The sequence below is a fragment of the Taudactylus pleione genome, unplaced genomic scaffold (genome assembly GCF_031769625.1).
Source record: "Taudactylus pleione unplaced genomic scaffold, aTauple2 ptg000217l, whole genome shotgun sequence".
Lineage (NCBI taxonomy): Eukaryota > Metazoa > Chordata > Amphibia > Anura > Myobatrachidae > Taudactylus > Taudactylus pleione.
In genome coordinates, this window is record NW_028284619.1 from 2,302,501 (window position 1) to 2,326,417 (window position 23,917).

Consider the following 23,917-nt stretch of genomic DNA (forward strand, 5'->3'; position numbering starts at 1 on the left):
AGGTGTCGGCATCTTTTTTTATTGGGAGGGGTTAGGTCTACCCGGCGGTAGGTGTCGGCAAATTTTTTTTATTGTTTATTTTTTTTATATTTTTTCTTGTTTTGTTTCATTGGAAGGGGGGGAAGTCTACCCTGCTTAGTTGTCAGCATCTTTTTTTATTGTGAGGGGTTCAGTCTACCCAGGTTTAGGTGTCATCATATTTTTCAAAGGTGGTGAGAGAGCCGCCGGGTTCCCCTCCCTGGGATTAAGGGTTGACAGGCGGGCACATGCTGGGACTCGAGGCCTGATTGGTTCTTTCAAAAAGGCGCGCTGCGTCACACACAGAACCAGGCAGCTTCGGGTTTTTTCTGCGTCACACACAGAACCAGGAAGCTTCAGGTTTTCGTGCCACTGTGGGGAGGTTTCTCCAGCTGTGCCGGTAGGTGTCGGCCTTTTGCTTCGTTTACCATGCATATTTTATCACGGGTGGGCTGACCCTTATTTTTCTGGTTTATTTTAAAGGTGGAAAATATGGAGCTAAGCGGTGCACCCGGTGACATCACTGACAGCAGCACTGACGGCAGTGACAAAGACTATTTCCCTGACTCCTCTGAGGCGGACAGTTTGGAAGACAGCAGCGGGGATGAGCGGGCCCGTCATGGGACACATATGCTGGCTGAGGGTCACTCTGCTATCAAAGATTCTCCAATTTCTGGCCCAGGTTTCTGCTCCTCAAAAAAAAACCACGCTGTGACAGTCCAGGTACTTACCAAAAAATGTGATGGCTCAAAGGTGTATAAAAAAAAGAACTATTGTCTATGGTGCGAGAAGCCATTCTCAAAAATTGCAAGGCACGTGGAGGCCATCCACCACGATGAGCCTGAGGCAGCCCGGGCACTGAGCTACCCAAAGTGTTCAAGGGAAAGGCGGCTACAGCTTAACCTGATTCGCAACCGGGGGAACTTTGCCCATAATGCCGGGGTTCTACGTGAGGGCTGCGGTGTCCTACTTCCATGCAAGCAGCCTGGTGAAGCTGTGGCTCCCCAAGACTTCATGCATTGTGCATATTGCCAGGGCCTTTTCTCAAGGCAACACCTTTGGCGTCATGTGAAAAGGTGCCCGCTGAAAAAAGGTCCTGCCAACACCAAACCAGGCAGGACCAGAGTGCAATCCCTCTGTGCTTACGCCACTCCCGTTCCACCGGGTGTTGGGAAGGGCCTCTGGAAGGTGCTGTGTGATATGATTCACGATGATGTGGTACAGGTAATAAAGGGTGACCCTTGCATCATGCAGTTTGGTCTCCACCTCTTTAACCGGCATGGTTCGGATGTCAGTAAGCATGATTATATACGGCAGAAGCTCAGAGAGGTGGGGCGACTGTTACTGCATGCCAGGATGGTTAGTCCTCTGAGGAGCATGGCAGAGTTCATCTGCCCTGCAAACTTCCTGCAGGTCATAACTGCCGTAAGGAGCCTGGCCGGCTATGCTGAATTGACGAATACCTATAAGGTTCCCTCACTGGCCCTGAAAGTGGGCCATAGCCTCCAAAAAATATCTACCATGGTTGAGTGCCAGGCACTTATGGAGGGCCATGCCCCGACCGTGGAGAGCGCACGGAGCTTCCAAAAACTATACAAGGCAAGGTGGAGCGAGATGATCTTGGCTGCTGCCCTCAAAACCCTAGAGGAGCAAAAATGGAACACCCCCCCCCTTCTACCTTTCACTGATGATGTAAAACAGTTGCACCTTTATCTCACTGACAGACAGCGGGAATACCTAGAGGATTTGTCCACTCACCCGACCACAAAGAAGTGGTTGCTGCTGGCCAAGGTAACCCTCACACAACTAATCCTATTCAACCGACGTAGGGAAGGTGAGGTCTCAAAGATGAAGCTTTGCTCTTTTGCATCTCGGCACACAGCTGATTTACAGGGTGATGTGGCGCTGGCCCTGTCAGAGCCAGAAAAGAGGCTATGTCAGCACTTCACACGCATTGAGATTCCTGGTAAGAGAGGCAGGAAAGTCCCTGTCCTCCTGTCCCCTTGCATGCAGAGGGCATTGGAGCACCTCACAGAGAAAAGGGTAGAGTGTGGTGTCAGTCCTGACAATGTATATATGTTTGCAAGACCCTCCGCCTTGTCACACCTCAGAGGATCCGACTGCATTCGACTCTATGCACGGGCATGTGGAGCCAAGCATCCAGAAGCTCTCTCCTCTACCAGGCTTCGGAAACATGTGGCCACCCTTTCGAGGGTGCTGAACATGAGTGACACGGAGATGGATCAGCTGGCCGATTTCCTAGGGCACGATATCCGGGTGCACCGCCAGTACTACCGCCTCCCTGAAGGTACCCTGCAATTGGCAAAAATTAGCAAACTCTTTGTGGCACTCCAGCAAGGTCGATTGGCTGACTTTAAGGGACAAAGCCTGGAAGAAATCTCCATTGATCCCAATGGTAAGTAGCATGGTCCCTCACCCGACTGGTTGTTCCATGGGCTGACAGTCTAAGGGGGAAACTGTGACCGGGGATCTCTGTTTATCTTTGTATTTCCAGAACCAATCCCGCTAGCCAGTGATGAGTCTGATGATGAGCCAGAGGTGGAAGCTGGAGCAGTGCATGTGGAGGAGGGAGATGCCAGTGCACTGAAAGTGATGGAGAGGCATGCACCCATGGCTACTAAAGGTGTGTGTCCATCAAATTCATTGGGTGGCTTGGGCTGGCGGTGAGTTTTTGGTTGACTGATCTCTTCCCTGTCTTGCATAGGTGATTGCATGGGCTCTAAAAAGAAACCGTGGAGCAGAAAAGAAGTAGCAGCAGTTGAGAGACACCTGATGAGATTCATCCTCTCCTGCAAGGTCCCCGGCAAAAAGGATTGTAACGCCTGCCTCGGCGCTGAGGAGCAGGCTCTGAAGGCTAGGAACTGGCTGTCAGTCAAGTACTACATAAAAAACCGAATAACTGCTATCAAGCGACAGTGTACAGCCTGAATAAAATTTATGTTGGTCCAACCAAGGCGTCTTTTTTATTTACTGTGGTGAAACCATTTAGTGGTCATAGCAAAGGGTGTACCCACATGGTTAGGAATACCTGAGTAGGTCCCAGTGAGGCATAGGGAGTACCCACATGGTTAGGAAAAACTGACTAGGTCCCGGTGAGGTATAATGGTGTCCGGTTTCTGTCACCAAGCTATACGGCATGCGCGCCGGGTGATATGATATAGATACCCACCAGCAGGCACGGTTTGCTGATCAAGCTGTTTGGGCAATGGGAAGCAGGCGTCCCCATGATGGACAAACCAGTCATGGGTCCTGAAAAGGTCACAAAAACAAGTATGCATGTGTGTGTGTGTGTGTGTGTGTAAGTGTAAGTGTCTCTGTATAGGCTGTGTGTGTAAGTGTCTCTGTATAGGCTGTGTGTGTGTAAGTGTCTCTGTATAGGCTGTGTGTATGTAAGTGTCTCTGTATAGGCTGTGTGTGTGTGTGTGTGTGTGTGTGTGTGTGTGTGTGTGTGTGTGTGTGTGTGTGTGTGTGTGTGTGTGTGTGTGTGTGTGTGTGTGTGTGTGTGTGTGTGTGTGTGTAAGTGTCTCTGTATAGGCTGTGTGTGTGTAAGTGTCTCTGTATAGGCTGTGTGTGTGTGTGTTAGTGTCTCTGTATAGGCTGTGTGTGTGTGTCTCTGTATAGGGTGTGTGTGTGTGTGTAAGTGTCTCTGTATAGGCTTTGTGTGTTAGTGTCTCTGTATAGGGTGTGTGTGTGTGTGTGTGTGTGTGTGTGTGTGTGTGTGTGTGTGTGTGTGTGTGTGTGTGTGTGTGTGTGTGTGTGTGTGTGTGTGTGTGTGTGTGTTAGTGTCTCTGTATAGGCTGTGTTAGTGTCTCTGTATAGGCTGTGTGTGTGTGTGTTAGTGTCTCTGTATAGGCTGTGTGTGTGTAAGTGTCTCTATAGGCTGTGTGTGTGTGTGTAAGTGTCTCTATAGGCTGTGTGTGTGTGTCTCTGTATAGGCTGTGTGTGTGTAAGTGTCTCTGTATAGGCTGTGTGTGTGTGTTAGTGTCTCTGTATAGGCTGTGTGTGTGTGTTAGTGTCTCTATATAGGCTGTGTGTGTGTGAGCTGCCCGCTCTCACTAACTACAGGTAAGGTCTTAGGAGAAAGGGGGAGCGTGGCTAATGGATCAATTGCTGCTGGGTGTAGGGGGGAGGCTGTATTGGATGGCTAAACTGCCGCTGGAGGGGAGGGGGGTGTTCATTTTTTTATGTGGGGGGCTCTGGCTGCATTTGTCTGTAAGTGTCTCTGTATAAGCGGTGTGTGTCTGTGTAAGTGTCTCTGTTTAAGGTTTATGTGTGTGTCTGTATGTAAGTGTCTCTGTATAGGCTGTGTGTGTGTGTGTGTGTGTGTGTGTGTGTGTGTGTGTGTGTAAGTGTCTCTGTATAGGCTGTGTGTGTAAGTGTCTCTGTATAGGCTGTGTGTGTGTAAGTGTCTCTGTATAGGCTGTGTGTATGTAAGTGTCTCTGTATAGGCTGTGTGTGTGTGTGTGTGTGTGTGTGTGTGTGTGTGTGTGTGTGTGTGTGTGTGTGTGTGTGTGTGTGTGTGTGTGTGTGTGTAAGTGTCTCTGTATAGGCTGTGTGTGTAAGTGTCTCTGTATAGGCTGTGTGTGTGTAAGTGTCTCTGTATAGGCTGTGTGTATGTAAGTGTCTCTGTATAGGCTGTGTGTGTGTGTGTGTGTGTGTGTGTGTGTGTGTGTGTGTGTGTGTGTGTGTGTGTGTGTGTGTGTGTGTGTGTGTGTAAGTGTCTCTGTATAGGCTGTGTGTGTGTAAGTGTCTCTGTATAGGCTGTGTGTGTGTGTGTTAGTGTCTCTGTATAGGCTGTGTGTGTGTGTCTCTGTATAGGGTGTGTGTGTGTGTAAGTGTCTCTGTATAGGCTTTGTGTGTTAGTGTCTCTGTATAGGGTGTGTGTGTGTGTGTGTGTGTGTGTGTGTGTGTGTGTGTGTGTGTGTGTGTGTGTGTGTGTGTGTGTGTAAGTGTCTCTGTATAGGCTGTGTGTGTGTGTGTGTGTGTGTGTAAGTGTCTCTGTATAGGCTGTGTGTGTGTAAGTGTCTCTGTATAGGCTGTGTGTGTAAGTGTCTCTGTATAGGCTGTGTGTGTGTAAGTGTCTCTGTATAGGCTGTGTGTATGTAAGTGTCTCTGTATAGGCTGTGTGTGTGTGTGTGTGTGTGTGTGTGTGTGTGTGTGTGTGTGTGTGTGTGTGTGTGTGTGTGTGTGTGTGTGTGTGTGTGTGTGTGTGTAAGTGTCTCTGTATAGGCTGTGTGTGTGTAAGTGTCTCTGTATAGGCTGTGTGTGTGTGTGTTAGTGTCTCTGTATAGGCTGTGTGTGTGTGTCTCTGTATAGGGTGTGTGTGTGTGTAAGTGTCTCTGTATAGGCTGTGTGTATGTAAGTGTCTCTGTATAGGCTGTGTGTGTGTGTGTGTGTGTGTGTGTGTGTGTGTGTGTGTGTGTGTGTGTGTGTGTGTGTGTGTGTGTGTGTGTGTGTAAGTGTCTCTGTATAGGCTGTGTGTGTGTAAGTGTCTCTGTATAGGCTGTGTGTGTAAGTGTCTCTGTATAGGCTGTGTGTGTGTAAGTGTCTCTGTATAGGCTGTGTGTATGTAAGTGTCTCTGTATAGGCTGTGTGTGTGTGTGTGTGTGTGTGTGTGTGTGTGTGTGTGTGTGTGTGTGTGTGTGTGTGTGTGTGTGTGTAAGTGTCTCTGTATAGGCTGTGTGTGTGTAAGTGTCTCTGTATAGGCTGTGTGTGTGTGTGTTAGTGTCTCTGTATAGGCTGTGTGTGTGTGTCTCTGTATAGGGTGTGTGTGTGTGTAAGTGTCTCTGTATAGGCTTTGTGTGTTAGTGTCTCTGTATAGGGTGTGTGTGTGTGTGTGTGTGTGTGTGTTAGTGTCTCTGTATAGGCTGTGTGTGTGTGTTAGTGTCTCTGTATAGGCTGTGTGTGTGTGTGTTAGTGTCTCTGTATAGGCTGTGTGTGTGTAAGTGTCTCTATAGGCTGTGTGTGTGTGTGTAAGTGTCTCTATAGGCTGTGTGTGTGTGTCTCTGTATAGGCTGTGTGTGTGTAAGTGTCTCTGTATAGGCTGTGTGTGTGTGTTAGTGTCTCTGTATAGGCTGTGTGTGTGTGTTAGTGTCTCTATATAGGCTGTGTGTGTGTGTGTGTGTGTGTGTGTTAGTGTCTCTATATAGGCTGTGTGTGTAAGTGTCTCTGTATAGGTGTTATGCGTGTGTGTGTCTCTGTATAGGCTGTGTGTGTGTGTCCGTATAAGCTTTGTGTGTGTAAGTGTCTTTGTATAGGCTGTGTGTGTGTGTAAGTGTCTCTGTATAGGCTGTGTGTGCAAGTGTCTGTATAGGATGTGTGTGTGTGTGTGTGTGTGTGTGTGTAAGTGTCTCTGTATAGGCGTTGTGTGTGTGTGTATATGTGTCATGGTGTATGTGTATATTTGTCAGTGTGTGTGTGCATATATGTGTCAGTGTTTGTGTGTATGCAGTGTTCGCAAAATACGCGTTACAGACGATGAAGGACTCCGTTTCTTAAATGAACGGGTCCTGTAGGAACGCGCTGTGTGCCTGCCGCTGCAGCAGCCGGGCCAATTACATCCTCAGCAGCAACCCCACCAATCACCATGGGCGGCAGCGTCTTCTCCTCCAATCGGCATCAGAGTCTCCACCTCCCGGTCACGTGACGCTGCCAGGCTTTCTCTACTCAAGATCTCTGCAGCACCGAATCCTGCCTCCTGTTCCCTGACACCCTGCGCGCATACGGCGGGCAGCACTGACATGCGGCACTGGCTGGCATGTGACACTGTGCGGCTACTGACTAGGTGACTCCGGATCCCCCCTTCTCCTCCTGGGCCTATCCTCAGACCCCAGCTGTGTCCAATATTGTCTGCTGAGTTCATGGGCCCCAAGAACAGGCTGCCGGGTGCTTATGAGCTTGAAGTGTTCCCCGAGCTGCAAGTGTGTGTGGTGGGAACTTTCTGTGTGGTGCCAGGGTGCTCCCCCTGTGAGCCTTCTTTGCGATGACACTATGTGTTGGGACTCTACTGTTTGGAAACAGGGTGCTGCCAGTGTAGTACCAGTCTGTGGTGGGACCCTTCTGTGCAGTGCCAGGGCTGTGCCATTGTGTTTTGGGACCCTTCTGTGTAGTACCAGTGTATGGTGGGAGAGGACCCTTCTGTGCAGTGCCATAGTGGTGCCAATGTATTTTGGGACCCTTCGATTTGGTGCCAGTGTGTGGTAAGGCCCTTCTGTCTAGTGCCAGGGTTCTGCCAGTGTTTGCTGGGATCCTACTGTGTAGTGCTAGTGTTTGCTGAAACATGTTTGTGCAGTGCCAGGGTGCTTTCAATGTGTGGTGGGACCCTTCTGTCTAATGGCAGTGAAATGCTGTAACCCCCTCCTTGTCCCCCAGTACTGCATCACCTGCTATTTACCCTTGCCCCAACCCTACCCCCAGCCCTGCCTGCCCCTTGTCTCCTCCCTGCCCCCTAAGCACTGTCGCAACTGCTGTTTGCACCTACACCCTCCCTACCCCTAGCATTACCTGCCTTTACTTCCCTCTACCCTCAGCGCTACCCCATCTTCTCCCTGCCTTTACCCCCCCAGCTCTATCCCAACTGCTACTTGCCCTTAACCCCTTCTACCCCAACTGCTACCTGCCCCCAGCTATGTCGTGACTGCTGCCTGCCCTCACCCCCCATAATATGTGATGGGACCCAGAAACAGTGGAGTAGGATCCCAATTTTCTAAAATGAGGGGTCCCCGGGACCCACAAATGTTTACGGTCAGCGCGATCACTGGTATGTATATGTGTGTGTGTGATATATATATATATGTATATATGTCAGAGTGTGTGTATATGTCAGTGTGTGTCAGTATGTATATGTGTGTGTGTATATATGTATATGTGTCAGTGTGTGTGTATATGTCAATGTGTGTCAGTATGTGTATATTATCAGTGTGTGTATGTGTTAGTGTGTATTTATGGTAGTGTGTGTGTATGTCTGTGTGTATCTGTGTCAGTGTGTATCTATGGCAGTGTGTGTATATGTGTCAGTGGGTGTGTATATGTCTGTGTGTATGTATGTGAGTGTGTCTGTGTGTTGAGAGACAACGCGGAGGGGATGTGATGGTGTGCTGAGAGTTGATGCAGGGGGAAGATGATGGTCTGCTGAGAGATGACACAGGGGAGGGGCGATGGTGTGGCTAAGAAGAGATGACACGGAGGGAGATGATGGTGTGGCTGAGATGATGCAGTGAGATGATGGTGTGGCTGAGAGACGCAGAGGGAAGGAGTCTGGTTGAACTGCTATCGTATGATGATGACCTTGTTAATATTCCTACACAAACAGGCATCTTCTGGACAATGTGACCTACATGAATATTGAATACAGACTGAAGACGCCGTCGTCCCAGGGAGGATGTATTTCTTCAGAGGTTCCACAGTGTGAGAAACTACCATACAGGTAAGGTGCGTATGGAATAGAAAGGAATGTTCCCAGACTGACAAGAAATTGGTGGCGTATCATGTTGGCCCGCCCCATTTTCAATAGCCACGCCCCTTTTGTCATTTGACCACGCCCATTTATGCCGCGCGCCGACGGCGCACTAAACTTGGTGGGGGGCTCCAATCTTAAATCTGCCCTGGGCTCCGAAGATCCTAGTTACGCCACTGCAGGAGGGGGCAAGTTAGTGTGCAGGAGGGGTATGTTGGTGTGCAGAAGGAGAATGTATTGCAGAGGGTATGTAGTAAAATGTTTGAGAAAAGCTTTTACCACTAAGGGTCACTACTTTAGCCCTGACCAAAAAAAATGGGGTGCCACAGGCCCACAGCATACTTGTTTCGGGCTCTACGCTAGTCCTCTGACTGCATGTAGCCTGTTCATACATGACATCCACACTGCCTTTTTCAGTAAATTCGTACCTCCTGTAATATACAAAAATGGTTAGTTTCATGTACAGATTGAAAATTCATCATTTAACATCTGTTTCAATAAGTTTGCTTAAGATCAGGGGAAGCTTGCTCTTTCATTTTATGAGGTTATAAGATATGTGTAATTGATTCCAGGCCTGTGGGAACTTTTCCTCCTGACAATGCCTTAAATTATAAATGTGTATGTAAATGATTATGATGTAACTTTATTATCACAAAGTGTTATAAAAATAATTATGTTATGATGGTATTGTTCTCCAATGTGGAAAATCCTTCAGTTTATTATCATAATCAAACTTGGAAAAGTTAGACCTGCCTGTTTAACTCCTTGGGGTAAATGTAATAAAATAACCTGGTGACTGCAGGCATCGGTGAGTTCTGTGCAAGTCCGTCCAATGTTTTAAAGTAGCAGTCATTTAAAAGGCCAAACAACCTGGTTAAAACAAATGAAATGCCTCAATGGGCTACAATATTATTGCGACACATTGTACTAACTCTGAAATGCGGTCAAACCTCGAAAACTGCAGTTTTGGGAGGTTTGACCGCATTTCCCATACGTATCAAGTTCCGTTAAGCAAAACTTTCCAGAGCTTGTATCGGATAGGCAACACCATCTATAGATAGCATTGCCTATAGAAGCCTATGGGCTTCTTTTCACATAAATCCCCAAGGATAGGATCCCTCCCAGTGTACCCAGTGGCTTACACATGTGCTGACCAACGGTCGCACATGCGTAATACGACTACGAGTCATAATCCCGGAAGCTCTTAAAACGCAAAGTATTGTGGATGTCTTGCATCAGCAGTGTCTGAAATTCATGCAGACCAGGGAAAGCAGCCTAGAACGTTGGAACTGTTCAATGTGGTTTATTACAATTTACTTATATTGCTTAAACCAACCATGTTTATATTGGCAAAAATGAACAATATTTAATTTCCCTAATAAAGTTTATTTTAATTTCTCTATTTAACCATTCCATTTCATTTATTGGCACTTATTATACTCTGGATTTATGGGCTGGATATAGTAATTATTTTTCATCACACAGACGGAAATCTGGATAGACAAATAAATGTGCAAAGTTCCAAACGTATTCACTAAAGGTGAGTGTAACCACTTGTATCCACCACTGTGTTTGGAAGATATACACCATGTTCTTTCAATTTTGTCCCATCTCCTGAGTAATGGAACCATGACACTGGACACCCAGATGCAAAGAGGACGCTCTGTTGCTGAGCAACCACTACAGGACATCAGTGTTAAGATTGTTCAACCTTTGTCATTTATAGGATTCTCTTTTATACTCCACCATACACTGACACTACTGTACAGTATATAATATGTTGGGATGTGCAAGGCCGGCTCCGGGGATAATAGCGCCCTGTGCCGGCCGAGTGCTCTGCGCTCCTCATTGGGGGCGTGACCTAATTATCATAGGCCACGCCCCCTTATGTGACGTTATCTGAGGGACGTGCCCGCATGCAACACCTCCAAATAATGACAGGCTGGGGGGAGCCTCACTAGCTGGGCTTCCGCCAGCCCTCTCACGGCACTGAATGGATGCCGTACACATGCGCGCAACATCCGCACAGCTGTGGTGGTGGGGGTCCCCAACCCCCCGGGTGGTCCACTTCGGCCCACGGGTGGAACAGCAGGACAGTACTGTCCCGCTGAAATCGGGATGCTGAGGAAGGGTGCACCCTCTATGGGTGGCGCCCCTGTTCAACCTCTCTGGTCGCACACCACTAAGGCCGTCCCTGGGGATGTGCGCCGACCCCCGTGTTTTGGTTTTGGATCTGTATCTCCCTGTGATTTGGATCTGGATTTGGTTTTGCCAAAACCGCCCCTTGCGTGTCTTGGTTTTGGATCTGTATTTTTTTTCAAAAATGTATAAAATCTGCTAAAATCACATAATTTGTTTTTCTTTTTTTGTTCCTACAGTATTATTAACCTCAAAAACATTAATTTCCACTAGTTTCCAGTCAATTTTGACCACCTCACAGCTCACAATATTGCTTTCAACCGGTTTAGGCCCAAAATTTGCACCAAGCTAGCTGGCTGACTAAGCTAAGCGGGAGCAGTGGGCGGCACAAACACGTGGCAGTTCAACTTCCAACATGGCACATCCGGAAACAAATGTTTTTTTATTATTCAAGTGGCCTGAGGGTTTGGTGTATGTATGTAGTTGAAGGCAAGGACTGGAAGGGTTGATTGATAGTAAATTTATTCAAATTTTTTGATTCCAAAACAAATTTATGAGGGAGGAGGGGAGGGGAGGTCCAGACATGTCCATGCATGTCAGCGCACATGAACGACCTTGTTGCAAGCGTTGCATACAGATATATCAGACCATTCACCTAACTTTTTAGACAGACCTCGTATGTCCTCTTGTTGTAAAACAAGTGTCAGGTGTATAATCAATTTCTATATCAGCGAGCGGAAGGTTTCTTTTGACCATTGAGGGACAGAAATAGCACGAATCACATTGGAACTTTGGGCCTAATTCAGATATGCATGCTTACCGGTTGGTTAGCATACATCTCAGATGTTTAGGGTTTTGCACATGTGCAGATGTGATTTCGCTCACAGTCCCCACTAGCCGCAGTATGATTGATATGCTGCAGCGTTTGGGGTGGTGGAGCGAGAACATGGCTGGCCACCGTTCCCGGAAACAGGGGCATGACACCCCTTTTTCCGAGAGCAAAGAGGCCAGGGTCTGCGGCGGTGGACCCCGATTTCCTGGCCTCGCCAAGTAACCAGGCTCCGGCGAGGCTGAGGTAAGCTACAGCTCTCGCAGCCTGGCCAATGGAGCAACCATCATGACCTTCGGTCGCAATGGTTGCGATGGTGATGTAAGGCAGCGTATTGCACAGTGCAGCTCTGAATCAGGCCTTGTCTGATAGTGAGCAATGATTTACCTATTTATTACTTTTGCTAAATAAACCTATATAAATCTGTTCAAGGGACGAGTTGCCTTGTGTTCCTCTGCAGGTTGGTGGCAAAAATCTAAGCAGCAGCAAATCCCCACATGATACAGTATGTGCTGCAAGTATGAAAATGAGAAAATTCACTTTCATAGATGAACGGCTTCTGTGTTAGCAAAATTTTTCCTTAAAGTGTAATTTAAGAAGAACAATTTCCTTGACAGGGCTGAAAACTTAATGTCGACCACGACAATTTCATGATGGAAAATTAAACTGATTATAATATATATATAAAAAAACAGAGTACGGAACATCTGCAGAAATTTACAACATTTGAATCACGGTGATTGGAATAATTTGTTATCCCTGTCACGGTGAAAAATATTAATTTGCATTCGGAATATTTTGTTGTGTATCTATAATGAAAGCAGCACTCTTAAGATGGGTTGACAGCATATCCTAATTATGATCAGTGCTTTCAAAGGCCCAGACAGCCCGTACCAGGCTGTGTAATCCTTTTATGCTGCTGTTTAAAGGTAGTTCAGCTCCTAATTAATGAGACATTTTAGAACTCATGTAGTATTTAGAGAAAACATGTGTGCTAAGTGCACAAAGATCTAGTTTAAATTAGGAAATGTAACTGTGGGGTTTTAGTCATTTTGTTTAATACCACCATGGAATAAGGACTACAGACCTTGCCCACCCCAGACCACAACAAAGGGCCTTATTCAGAAGTGGACAGTAATGAGAGCTGTGGCTGCGTCTTCTGACGCAGCACAATTTCCTCTTGGTGCTAATGCCGCAGCCGATGGCATTCATATAGGGACACCTGGCGGCTGCGATTGAAGTCTGCCGCTTTGCGTATTAAGTCGCACCATCAGACGCACATCGGTCACATCATCAGACATTAGAGCAACCCCATGTTTGCTCAGAATGCCTGTCGGAACATGCTGGCAGTGCAAATGTGAAAAAAGATGCAGTCACATGAGTCTAGCTAGCCACCCCACTGTTACCACCCAGTAACTCCCACTGATAATGTCCCTCTTTGCGTCCAAATTGGTTCTGCGTCCCCCTTGTGGTAACCCAAGTTTCGCGTGCGCAGACTGAAATTAACACTGCGCCCACCTCTGAATCAGGCCCAATATGCACTATAGGGACAAAAGTATTTGGCCACACCTGTTAATTATTGAATTGAGGCGTTTCAATCAGACCCGTTAGCACAGGTGCATAAAAGCAAGCAGCTAGCCATGCAGTCTCAAAATACAAAATGGGTCATTCTGAAGAGCTCAGTGACTTCAAGCAATGTACTGTGATAGGATGCTACCTTTGTAACAAGACAGTTCAGGAAATTTCATCCCTGCTGGATATTCCATGGTCACCTGTAAGTGATATTATTAGAAAGTGGAAGCGTTTAGGCACAACAGCCTCGAAGCAGAAGGCCACATAAAATCACAGAGCGGGGTCAATGACTGCTAAGGCGCATGGTGCGCAAAAGTCGCCAATGCTCTGCTGATTCCATAGCTGAAGAGTTCCAAACTTCCACTGACATTTTGGACAATACTATGCTTACAACTTTGCAGCAACAGTTTGGGGGAGGCCCTTTTCTATTCCAACATGACTGTGCACTAGTGCACAAAGCAAGGACTCAGTGGCGGAACTAGCGGCGGCTGTGTGTTTGTTATATTAGCCAATGAGAGTCAGACAGACTCTCATTGGCTGCTGCGTCCATGGAGGGAGCCGACTGGAGCTCACTCATGAGCTCCGCCTTCCGGCTCCCCCGCAGCGGGTGATGGGAGAGACGTCATGACTTCTCTACCATCATGCAGAAGAGCGGGCTGGGAGGAGCAGACAGCGGCGGTTGCGGCAGGAGTGGGGATTCAGGTAAGTTGTGTTTTTTTTTTGGTGTGTGTGTGTGTAAGGGGGCACGGGAACTTGCACAGCATGGGGGGGTTGAATAACTGGAAAGAGGAAGATGACTCCTCTCACCAGGACAGTGTCATTACAGTCCCTGTTGGTGTAATGGTCAGGCGTCCGAATACTTTTGTCCATATAGTGTATCTAAAATCCAAAGTTATGTAGGGTCCCTCATTGTGCATCATTAAAGAATGTTTATGCGAATTAATTAGCTACAGAACTGTTGTATTGAGCTTAAGTACAGTATGTTATAGTTGTCTGTAATGCCGCATATCCACTACATGATTCGTTCCATGGACCTGATTGAGACCCGCTCGCTAGGATGCGTTCGCTCGTAGCTGGCCAATTTTCACATTCTGCACAAGCATACGCATCAAGTTCGCTCGTTGCGCATAGACTGCCCAGCAGAGTGAGTGACAGGAGAAGCCCATGAGCGATATCGTGTAGTGTGTCCCCGGCAGTGGTGTGCTCCTTGTCCTTAACAACATTGAGCACACACACTGAAAGATATCATTCACGACATCATTCAGTGCCAGCACCTTCCCTCATCCCTGAACCTGCACAACCTGACAGTATCATCAGGTTGGACGGAATCAGTATGAAATACCGCCGGCCGCATGTTCAAATCTCGACAGCAGAAGCCCGGCAGGGGTGAAGATCCGAAGCTAAAAAAGGTAAGTACAACTAACCATATTCTACCCCCTAACCCTAACCCTCCTTTAGGGGTGCCTAACCCTAACCTCCACCCCCAAGTGCCTAACCCTAACCCCCCCTAAGTGCCTAAATCTGTCCCCCTTCCCTGCAGCCTAAACCTAAGTCTCCCGGGGGGGTGCCTAACCCTAACCTACCCCAGGAGGTGCCTAACCCTAACCCCCCTTCCCCTAGCCTAACCCTCCCGAGGGGGGTGCCTAACCCTAAGTCCCCCCCGAGATCCCCTAACCTAACCCCCCCCCATGACTGTCCGCGCCCGGCTTACCTTCGATCGGTATGCCAGGTGGCGGGCTCCCAGAGTAGGTCTAATGACAGGTGTCGAAATGGATTTCGACGCCTGTCATTAGTACCTTGCCGGGATTAGACAGTCAGGAAGCCGGCAGTCAGCATTGCGACCGTCGGCTTACTGACTGCATCCCGGTTGGACAGCAGGTTCGGGCGATGAGCGATGTCGTCAACGACTAGTGGGAGCATGCATCGCTGGTCATTGATAGCATATCCACTGGACAATATAATGAACAACTGAAAGATAACGATATCGTTCATTATATTGTCTGGTGGATATGTGGCTTAATAGTTTAGGACCTACGTAGGAGACACAATGGATCAGAGATGGTCCTCCCAGATTAATTTCAGATTGTGGTGCCAGTGATTTAAACATGTTCCTCTAACACCAATGAAGCCTCTTCTCTCTCATCTGAATACTGTAACTTCTACAATGTTTATTACAGTGACCAACTACAAGTTAACTGCTTTGTCAAGACAGTGCCACCTTTGTATGCAGGAGGACAGATTACTCCATCTGGCCAATTGGTCCTTTATATGATTATTAATATTGTTTTCTAGTACATACTTATAGGAGATAATGCAGTGATAATCTAGGCTTAATTGAAAATAAATGGAGTAATATTAGTGTGCTAAATTGTGTTAAAATGTTTTTATGGGCCTGAATGGGTAGAGGGAGAGAGCTGGCAAGTTACTATCTAATATAACAAAGATATTTTTTTTCAATCTATAAATTATGGGCCTGATTCAGACCCATTCGCGATGGTGGCCCAGTGTGCATGCGCACGAGGGAGCCGGCTCCGTCGTGTGCATGTGCGAGACCCGGATAGCGACGGGCAAACCGTCGCTCAGGATCTCGCACTAAAGGGGGCGTGCTGTCGATATTGAGTGACAGCATGCCCCCTTTGGTGGACGTGCCGGGGGCATGGCTGCCCAGACGGAGGCGTTCCCATGGGAATGCCTACCGTCTAGGGCCGGCCCCACTGACATCACAAGTGATGTCAGTGGGAGTGCTTTCGGCTCTGTTTGAGCCGAAAGCACTCCAGGGCTTGCGGCAATGAGACCCTACCACAAGGGTCTCGTCGCAAGCCCGATGGGTGCGATGGTCGACCATCTTCCTGGCCGCTCGCTATAGCTGTGGCTGGTCACCCACAGCTATACGAGCGGCCAGGAGGCCGCTGTAAAAATCAAGAAGGACGGCCCTGATTCAAATCAAGCGCTCTGTCAGAGAATCCGGCTCTGAATCAGGGCCTATGTTCCTAATACCTCGTAATTGATGGTATATAATTGAAGCGATTATGCAGAATTGCATGATTGACTATGGCCATCTGCATATCTGACCCATTCTGGTTAAAGTCATGTCCATCTACAGAGGTCTGTGCCATTCCGCATCTTGGGCCTGATTCAGACCCACTCGCGAGCGGCTGTCCGCTCGCAAGTGGGTCGATGTTATGGACTGAGCATGCGCACGATGGAGGGAGCTCCGTCGTGCGCATGCGCCAGACGCGACGAGCGAAGGAAAGTCCTTCGCTCGTTGTGTCCGATCAAAGGGGGCGTGCTGTCAATGTTGATTGACAGCACGCCCCCTTTGGTGGGCGTGCCGGGGGCGTGCCTCCCTGACGGGGGCGTTCCCACGGGAACGCCTCCCGTCAGAAGCCGGCCCACTGACATCACTAGTGATGTCAGTGGGAGTGATTTTGGCTCTGATAGAGCCAAAATCACTCCGGAGCTTGCGGTTGAAAACCTCAACCGCAGGCTCAGGCTCGCAAATTCGATGGTCGCGATGGTCTCGACCATCGCGACCATCACAATGCACGCTCGTATAGCCTGTGGGTGGTGACCCACAGCTATACGAGCGTCCAGGAGGACGCTCCATGAAAATGGAGCCCGGCCCTCATTCAGAGCGTGCGCTCTGCTCAGTGCGTACGGCTCTGAATGAGGGCCCTAATTCTCAATGAGTTATGCTGGGTACACACCAATACTGCTTTTATACCAAAATTCCGAGTCTGACCCGGAGGTTGGAATAGGGTTACAATCCCGATCAGACCCGGAATTTCCCCGGCTCTGACCCAGGATATTCCCGAGTCGGCGCCATTCACACCGGAGGCGGGTCTGCAGAGATCCGGATTTTCCGGCGTTGAAGTGGACACTTGGAGATGACGTCATCTCCAAGCGCCACTGAAGCCGGCCAATCGGCAGGCATGCTGCACGATCCAGGTTCCCCTGACCCAGATCGCACCGTTTACACTGCAGGGTTTGACGAGTTATTCCCGTGTTAAACCCTGCAAGCACTCAACCCGGCAATCCAACCCTTACTCCTTTTACACCAAGGAGCTACCCGGGTTAACTCTGCAATAACCCAGGTTTTAAAAGGGGTATAAGCGATGTGTACCCGGATTATATGGTGGCAGCCGACATATCATTACCGCGGGTTCCTCATCAGAACGAAGTAATGAACGATAGAATGATTCCTTCATTACTTTGCACATCGTCACAAGCGATATTGTCCATCCTCCATGCAACACAGCCAACTGGACGATATTGCATGCGACCGCAGGAGCGAGCAGATTGTCCTTATACACTGGACGATCCGGTCAATATGTCATTCCGATTCGGCTGGAAACTACATATGGGGCCGACATCGTTCTTTTGTGTATGCAGCTTAAAAGAGGAAACATCAAAGTAGTCACATGGACACCAGAGACCCGGTACAAGTGGGCATGGCCAAACGTATAGAACGCATATAGCCACACCCTATTACATACTTTGAATTCTCCCCTCTAGGAAAAGCCCACAGAGAGCAGCTGACCACTTAGTGGGCGGGGCTGAAATGACTCGATTAGTGTCATTTTAGCCCCCCCATCCCTACGGACTCACGATTATCTCCCCATCCTGACAACTTTACTAGGAAGAGGGAGGGATGCAGGAGATCAACACACTCTTCCGGAGGTGCTGGGTAGCTATGTGAGAAATTGTGAGTCTATCTACCGCAACTTCCGGGAGAGTAGGTAGGTAAGTGTGCCCCATTGGCACTATGATAGCCTACTTTACATGTAAGATACTTACCGAATGGGGTGTAGTCACATTGGCCAAGGCCCCAGAGCAGTCTGGGCTCATTTACCTTGTACCTCTTTTCTCCATTTCTTGCAATTATTATTCATGTATAGTGATTACTGTTCATTATTGAGGCATTTAAATATTAAATTCCAAACTATGGGCCTGATTCAAAGCTCGATGCAATGGTGAGTACGGAAGCAGATCGAGCGATTGTTTTTCATCGTGCATGCATATGAGTTGCACTGCGTGTGCACAGTGAACGCGTTGCGTTGACAGACACACCAAGGAGTCCATGGCAGACTGAGTGACAGGATGTCAGCATTTGGGGGTGGTGACGGGGCGGGTGGTCTGAAAAATGCAGACGTCTCTGTCCATTTGAACGCTGTTTCATGGGCGTGCTTAAAATAGCCCATGTGATCTTTTAAGCAGTTCCGCATGTCAGGAGAGCTCCCAAGGCTGCGGCAGGTCAGACCTGCCGCAAGGGCAAGATGGCTGCTCAATGTGCGTCCATGTTACCGATATTTACGCACGTAAATAACTTCATACGCATATGAGAAGGCAGCAGTGGGTGTCCTTATACTCGGAGAAGCTTTGCAACCATTAGCATATTTTCACAGTTGCGATGCCTACGAAATCACAGCTGCGATCGTAATATATACCGTCTCTGAATCAGGCCCTATAAGCGCTTAATATCCAGTATAGCTATATCCTACACAAATCAATTATGTGTATATTGACAGAATTATTTATCTATATATTATTTGTACCTAGTGCTGAACATTTTCTATTTTCACAACCGCAGTGGTCTAAATTGGCCCGGTAGCATTTTCACACTAATTTATCATTAACACCCTTCATGCAAATAGTGTACATTTGTTCAGGAAATCCTGGTGTCTGGTGAAATATTTAACATTTATGAAAGTAAACCATTTGTGTGCTTATGAAATATGTATAATCACATGTACTCTCCACTCTCCAGACATTCTACAGCCTAAAATATGGCTCTGACCATCCGGAAAGTACTGAATTGACAGCACAACTTGTAGATGGATTTGCTGCTACTGCATCCTTATACAGGAGCTTTATGATGGTGATCCAGCTATTCCTCAAAGGTTACAAATAAACTATGCAAACTATACAGCTTCTGTGTATCTAACATGGTGTTACAATTAGAACAAACACAGGATATTCCACAACACTTGATTGTCTATAGCTCCATCTAACAGATTTCTGCACAGAGGGATAAAATGTTGCGTGTGAGTGAACTTGTGTTACCTGTGACCATGGCCCTGTATTATGCTACCGTGTTGTACCTCTGTCTCGATGTGTCATAGGGCCTTTAATCAGGTCCAGATACAATTGTGGGGCTTAACGTAGAACGGGTCCTACTAATGTGCAGGACCCATTCTGTGCATGGGCAGAACGGGTCCTGCCATCTCGCTCTCAGATCCCCCAAGCCACTGCATGATTGACATGCTGCGATGTTTGGGGGGTGGAGCGTGCCTGGCAAGTATTCCCAGAAACGTGGGCGTGTCGCTCCCTATTTTCCCGGAGTGCCGAGGCCAGGGTCTGCATCAGTGGACGCAGATTTCCTGGCCTTACAGGCTGCCATCCTGAGTAAGCTGAAGCCTACTCAGACAGGTCGGTGTAGCAACCATCGTGACCAATTGTAGCAATAGTGATCCAAGACAGCTTCTACGGATGCTGTACTCGGATCGCTATTGCTGTCAGGAGGCGTCTGCATCCTAAAGACGCCTCTTGCAGCATTTAAATATTTAATGGACGGTATTGCACAGCCACTTCCTTGCTGCTGTGCAATACTGTCCTGACTTGAATCAAGCCCATAGACAGGCTATGTTATAAGTTTCCCATGTACACTAAATAGACCTTTCCAAATAGATCTGAGCAGCAGGTACATTTAAAGGGTTTGATTCTCATTTAGGAGCAACCACAGAATCCACTGCAAGTGGGGCAGATCAGTGGCGTCCCTCCCCGCTGTTACACCTGATGCGGGGAGGGTTGTAGTGCGCGTGGCTCTGGGAAAAGGAGGCGTGGCACACTGGCAGGGGGCGTGGCATCATGGGTTAGGCCCCGTTTTAGTCACCTGGGTTTGTTGGAGGGGCTTGGGTCTGCCGCCCCCCCCTCTCTCTTAACTGTCAGCAAACACTCTCCTCAGCCTAGCACACACTACTTTTTACTGGGCTGCAGTGGGGCAGCTGTAGTCTCCTCTGCCTGTGCTAGGGGGGAGCAATCACACTAATCTGGATTTTTTTTCATTTCTAGGTACATTTATAAGGAGGTGCCCGCTTTTCTAAGTACATTTTTAAGGAGGTGCCCGTATTTCTAGGTAAATTTCTAGGGAGGCACCCGCCATTCTGAGAATCCACAGAGGGACTTCTGGGTATTAAACTCGGAAGCCCCTCTATCGCAAAAGAGCTATTTTAATCGCATTTCTAGGTACATACCGCATTTAGGACCTCATTCAGACCCGCTTGCAAGCGCTATGCACTCGCAAGCGGGTAGATGGATGGGCACTGCGCCGTGCGCGTGCGCAAGCCCCGTAGCGAGTGAGAAATTCACTCACTCTGGGGCTCGCTACAAACGGGGTGGCTGTCAATGTTGATCGACAGCTCGCCCCGTTTTGTAGGCGGGGAGGGGGGTGGCTGGATAAACGGAGGCATTCCTGAAGGAACGCCTGCCATTTGTGGGCGGCCTCACTGACATCACTCGTGATGTCAGTAGTGAACTTCCTGCTCTATTTGAGCAGGAAGCTCACTGGGGCTTGCGGCAGATGAGACCCTACCACAAGGGTCTCGTCGCAAGCCCGATAATCGTGACCATCACCTGGCCGCTCGCAAAAGCTGTGGGTAGTCACCCACAGCTTAGCGAACGGCCAGGAGGCCGGGTTAAAAAACAAAAACGGCCGCCTTGATTCAGAGCGAGTGCTCGCTTTTTACGAGCGCCTCTGAATGAGGTCCTTATTGCCAACCTGCTCAAAGAACATGTTCAGCACTTTCAAGATGTTAGAAAATGTGTGGGTGCAGTACACTACTATTAATAGGGGAAGGAGCTGGATGTATTAAAGGATTCGCAGCCACCTCAGCTGGCCAACAGTACTAGAGGGCATGGCAAATCATGTGTGGGGCCACATTCCATTGGGTGCAATGTGTAGAAGCTGCTGAGAGATGTGTGGCCATCAGAGCCGAATAAAGGGGGCGGCACTGTGCCCCGGGTACCCCTCTCTCAGTGCCCCCTCCTGGATGGAGCACTCTGCTGCACTGTGCAGTCCTGGGCATTTTCTAAGAACTAGAAGGGTGGGAATGGGCCATACGAAGAGTGATGTTGGGCCGGATATTGAGTGGGGGTGGGCCAGATGTTAAGTGGTGGTGGGCTGGATGATGAGTGGGGGCGGTGCTGACAAGAGGGGTAGGGCTGGAGGAGTGGGTGCAGGCTCCCTGTCTTAAGTGCCCCAGTCGCCATGAAGGCTTCATCCAGCCCTGAAATCTGGGGGGGTGTTATTATCCCTGCCGGTACCTGCCTCCTTTCATGTGCCCCTAGAGGAGTTCACTGCTAAATGCGGGTTATCATAAGATATTAACCTTTTATTGCAGACAAATGCATAAATTCATGATGCAAATATCTTATCGTAATGGGCGGGATGTACTTTTATTTGGCTGTATGGCCTCCGATGATGAAGGATTGAACTCGCTACGAGGGATACTTAAGTATCCAACTCGCAGCGGGGGAAGGTTAACAGCAGAGCAATTCATCATTGCTCCGGTGAGGGGACAACTGCTCCGAAAAGCAGTTGTCCCCGTGGAAAGTATCGCAGCTACTTCTGTAGCTGCATTACTTACCTGCTCCCCGTCGTCCCGGCTAACCTTGCGTGACCTCAAATCATGCATGCACAAAGCCGCCAGGAGGGAGTGAGGAGGCGGTGGAGGGATCTGCTCAGATCCCTCTTCGCATATCTGGAACTCCTTCCCATAGGAAGGAGTGGGGATCCGCGAACAAGCGCCGTATGAAGATGACGCTTGTTCTCAGCAGCAAACTCCGAAAACTTTCAGTCTTCGGAGTTTACTGAATACCAGGGGGCTCCTATTGGACCCCTAATGTATTTCCGCATAGTTACCGGCCCATTTATCGTATGAAGAATAGGCCCCATTGGGCCTTATCACAGTCTGCATTTTTAATATGAATGCGATAAATTATTTTCACCTAAATTCATAATGTGAAAATGTTCACTTGAATTCAGCACTAATTCTTGCAAGGTAACGGGCTCCGATAAGAGCAAATGATCAGAATGTAGAATAATAGCTGGCGCTATCTGTCGGCCCCCACTTATGCATGCACCAGCCATATGCAAGGCGTGCGCAATACAAGTGCCAATGCTGCACCCGGACACAGAGTCATAGTTATCACACTGCTTTTGCTCTTTGCCGGTAAGGGCTCTTATCGGTACCCCGCGTTCTGGCATTAAAAATGCACATTGGGATAAACAGAGCCCAGGAAATGTAATCATTTATTTATATTAATAATAATACCTCTGTACAGTATTTCATCTATTTTATTTTTAAAAACTAATAGTATATTTGTTATCAAATACAAGTGTAAATGAATAAGCTCCACTCCGAATCAGGTGAAGACCTTTATTGTTCCATCGCCGCGTTTCAGCAGATGATATGGGGAAAAGTAAAGGTTGTGATGAACATAAAACAAAGTTTATTTCTCAAGGGGATTTTGCTGTAGTCAGGGAAACACTATGAGAAGTAGAATCGGATCAGGGTGATTTGTGACATGCAATCTGCATAACTAGTCACCATCTGCATGATACAAAATTCCATTTACTATAGATATGAATCAAAGGCCCAACATATTACTTACATCTGACAGAGCTGAACAAGAAGACATACAGCATTCTTATCTTCTTTCATGAACTTCAGGAAGACGTTCAGAGTATGTAGAGTATTCCAGTGATAAGCAAAACTTCTGCAAATTGCCTGAGGGCCGTTGTGCTATTTTACTTCTATTGTTCATTTTTTATTTGTTTTCCATTAAAACAACCCCTAACTTACACTAATGAGATAAGAAAAGTGTGAAGCAGAGAATATATAGGTAACGACTATGTGATTTCCAATAGTCAATTGATTCTTTATATGTTAAACCTCTGTCATACCTTTGTAGAATTGTGATATATAATAGACATGTGGGTGGCACACTGGGCCGACATGCACAGAAGACTAAAGCCTGGGTTTCAGGGCCTTCCTTTCAAGTTGTCCAGAGTTCCGCTCACTTGTCCATTAGATGTTCCCCTTCCTCTGACGGTTTTGGGGTAATTAGGAGAGCACCAGACGGTATTACAGATTTATTTAGTGCCGGCATCATGATTCTCTCTAGCTCTGATATTCTCTCTCTCTCTCTCTCTCTCTCTCTCTCTCTCTCTCTTCTCTCTCTCTTCTCTCTCTCTTCTCTCTTCTCATACAGGGAAAGGTGTACTAAGCTATGAAAAGTGATAAACTACCAGCCACTTAGCTCCTGTCAGTTTACAGGTTGTGTTTGAAAAATGACAGGAGCTGATTGGTTAGTAGTTTGTCACTTTCCAAAGCTTAGTACATCTGACCCATAGTGTGGCTTCAGTCGTGCCAAACAGCCCCTCCCACTGCACTAGGTCCTGGGCAATGGGATGTAGTTAACAGACCGGCGGACTAAATGCTGCTGGTCTATATCCCAACTGCTAAGACCCAACGGGGGATTTAAGATAGGCATTGAAATACCGACGCCTATCTTAAACCCAATGCCGGAAGACAGACAGATGCCGGACTAAACGAGGCACTTAGCCGTGGGGGGTTAGGTTTAGGGACTCCCTGCAGGATTTAGGTCAGGCACCCCTCAGGGAGGCTTAGAGTTAGGCTAGGGGAAGGGGGGGTTAAGGTTAGGCACCACTGAGGGGAGGTTAGGGTAAGGCACCCCCCCGGGTGGGTTAGGTTTAGGGTGAGGGAAGGAGAGGTTAGGTATATGCACCCCCGTGGGGGTACTTAGAGTTAGGCACACCCCGGGAGTCTTAGCTTTATGCACCACTAAAGGAGGGTTAGGGA

The 23,917-nt window shown here is 48.0% G+C and overlaps 1 protein-coding gene across 1 annotated transcript in view; it reads left to right on the forward strand.

Annotated features, from left to right (window-relative positions):
• Positions 1-1,632: 1,632 nt before the first annotated feature.
• Positions 1,633-23,917, forward strand: part of LOC148517411 (uncharacterized) — a 138,948-nt gene continuing 116,663 nt past the window's right edge. Inside the window, exons 1-3 of the mRNA XM_088478713.1 lie at positions 1,633-2,434; positions 2,534-2,662; positions 2,744-2,854. Of these exons, the coding sequence (XP_088334839.1) occupies positions 1,633-2,434; positions 2,534-2,662; positions 2,744-2,854 (1,042 nt within the window). The remainder of the gene's footprint in view (positions 2,435-2,533; positions 2,663-2,743; positions 2,855-23,917) is intronic.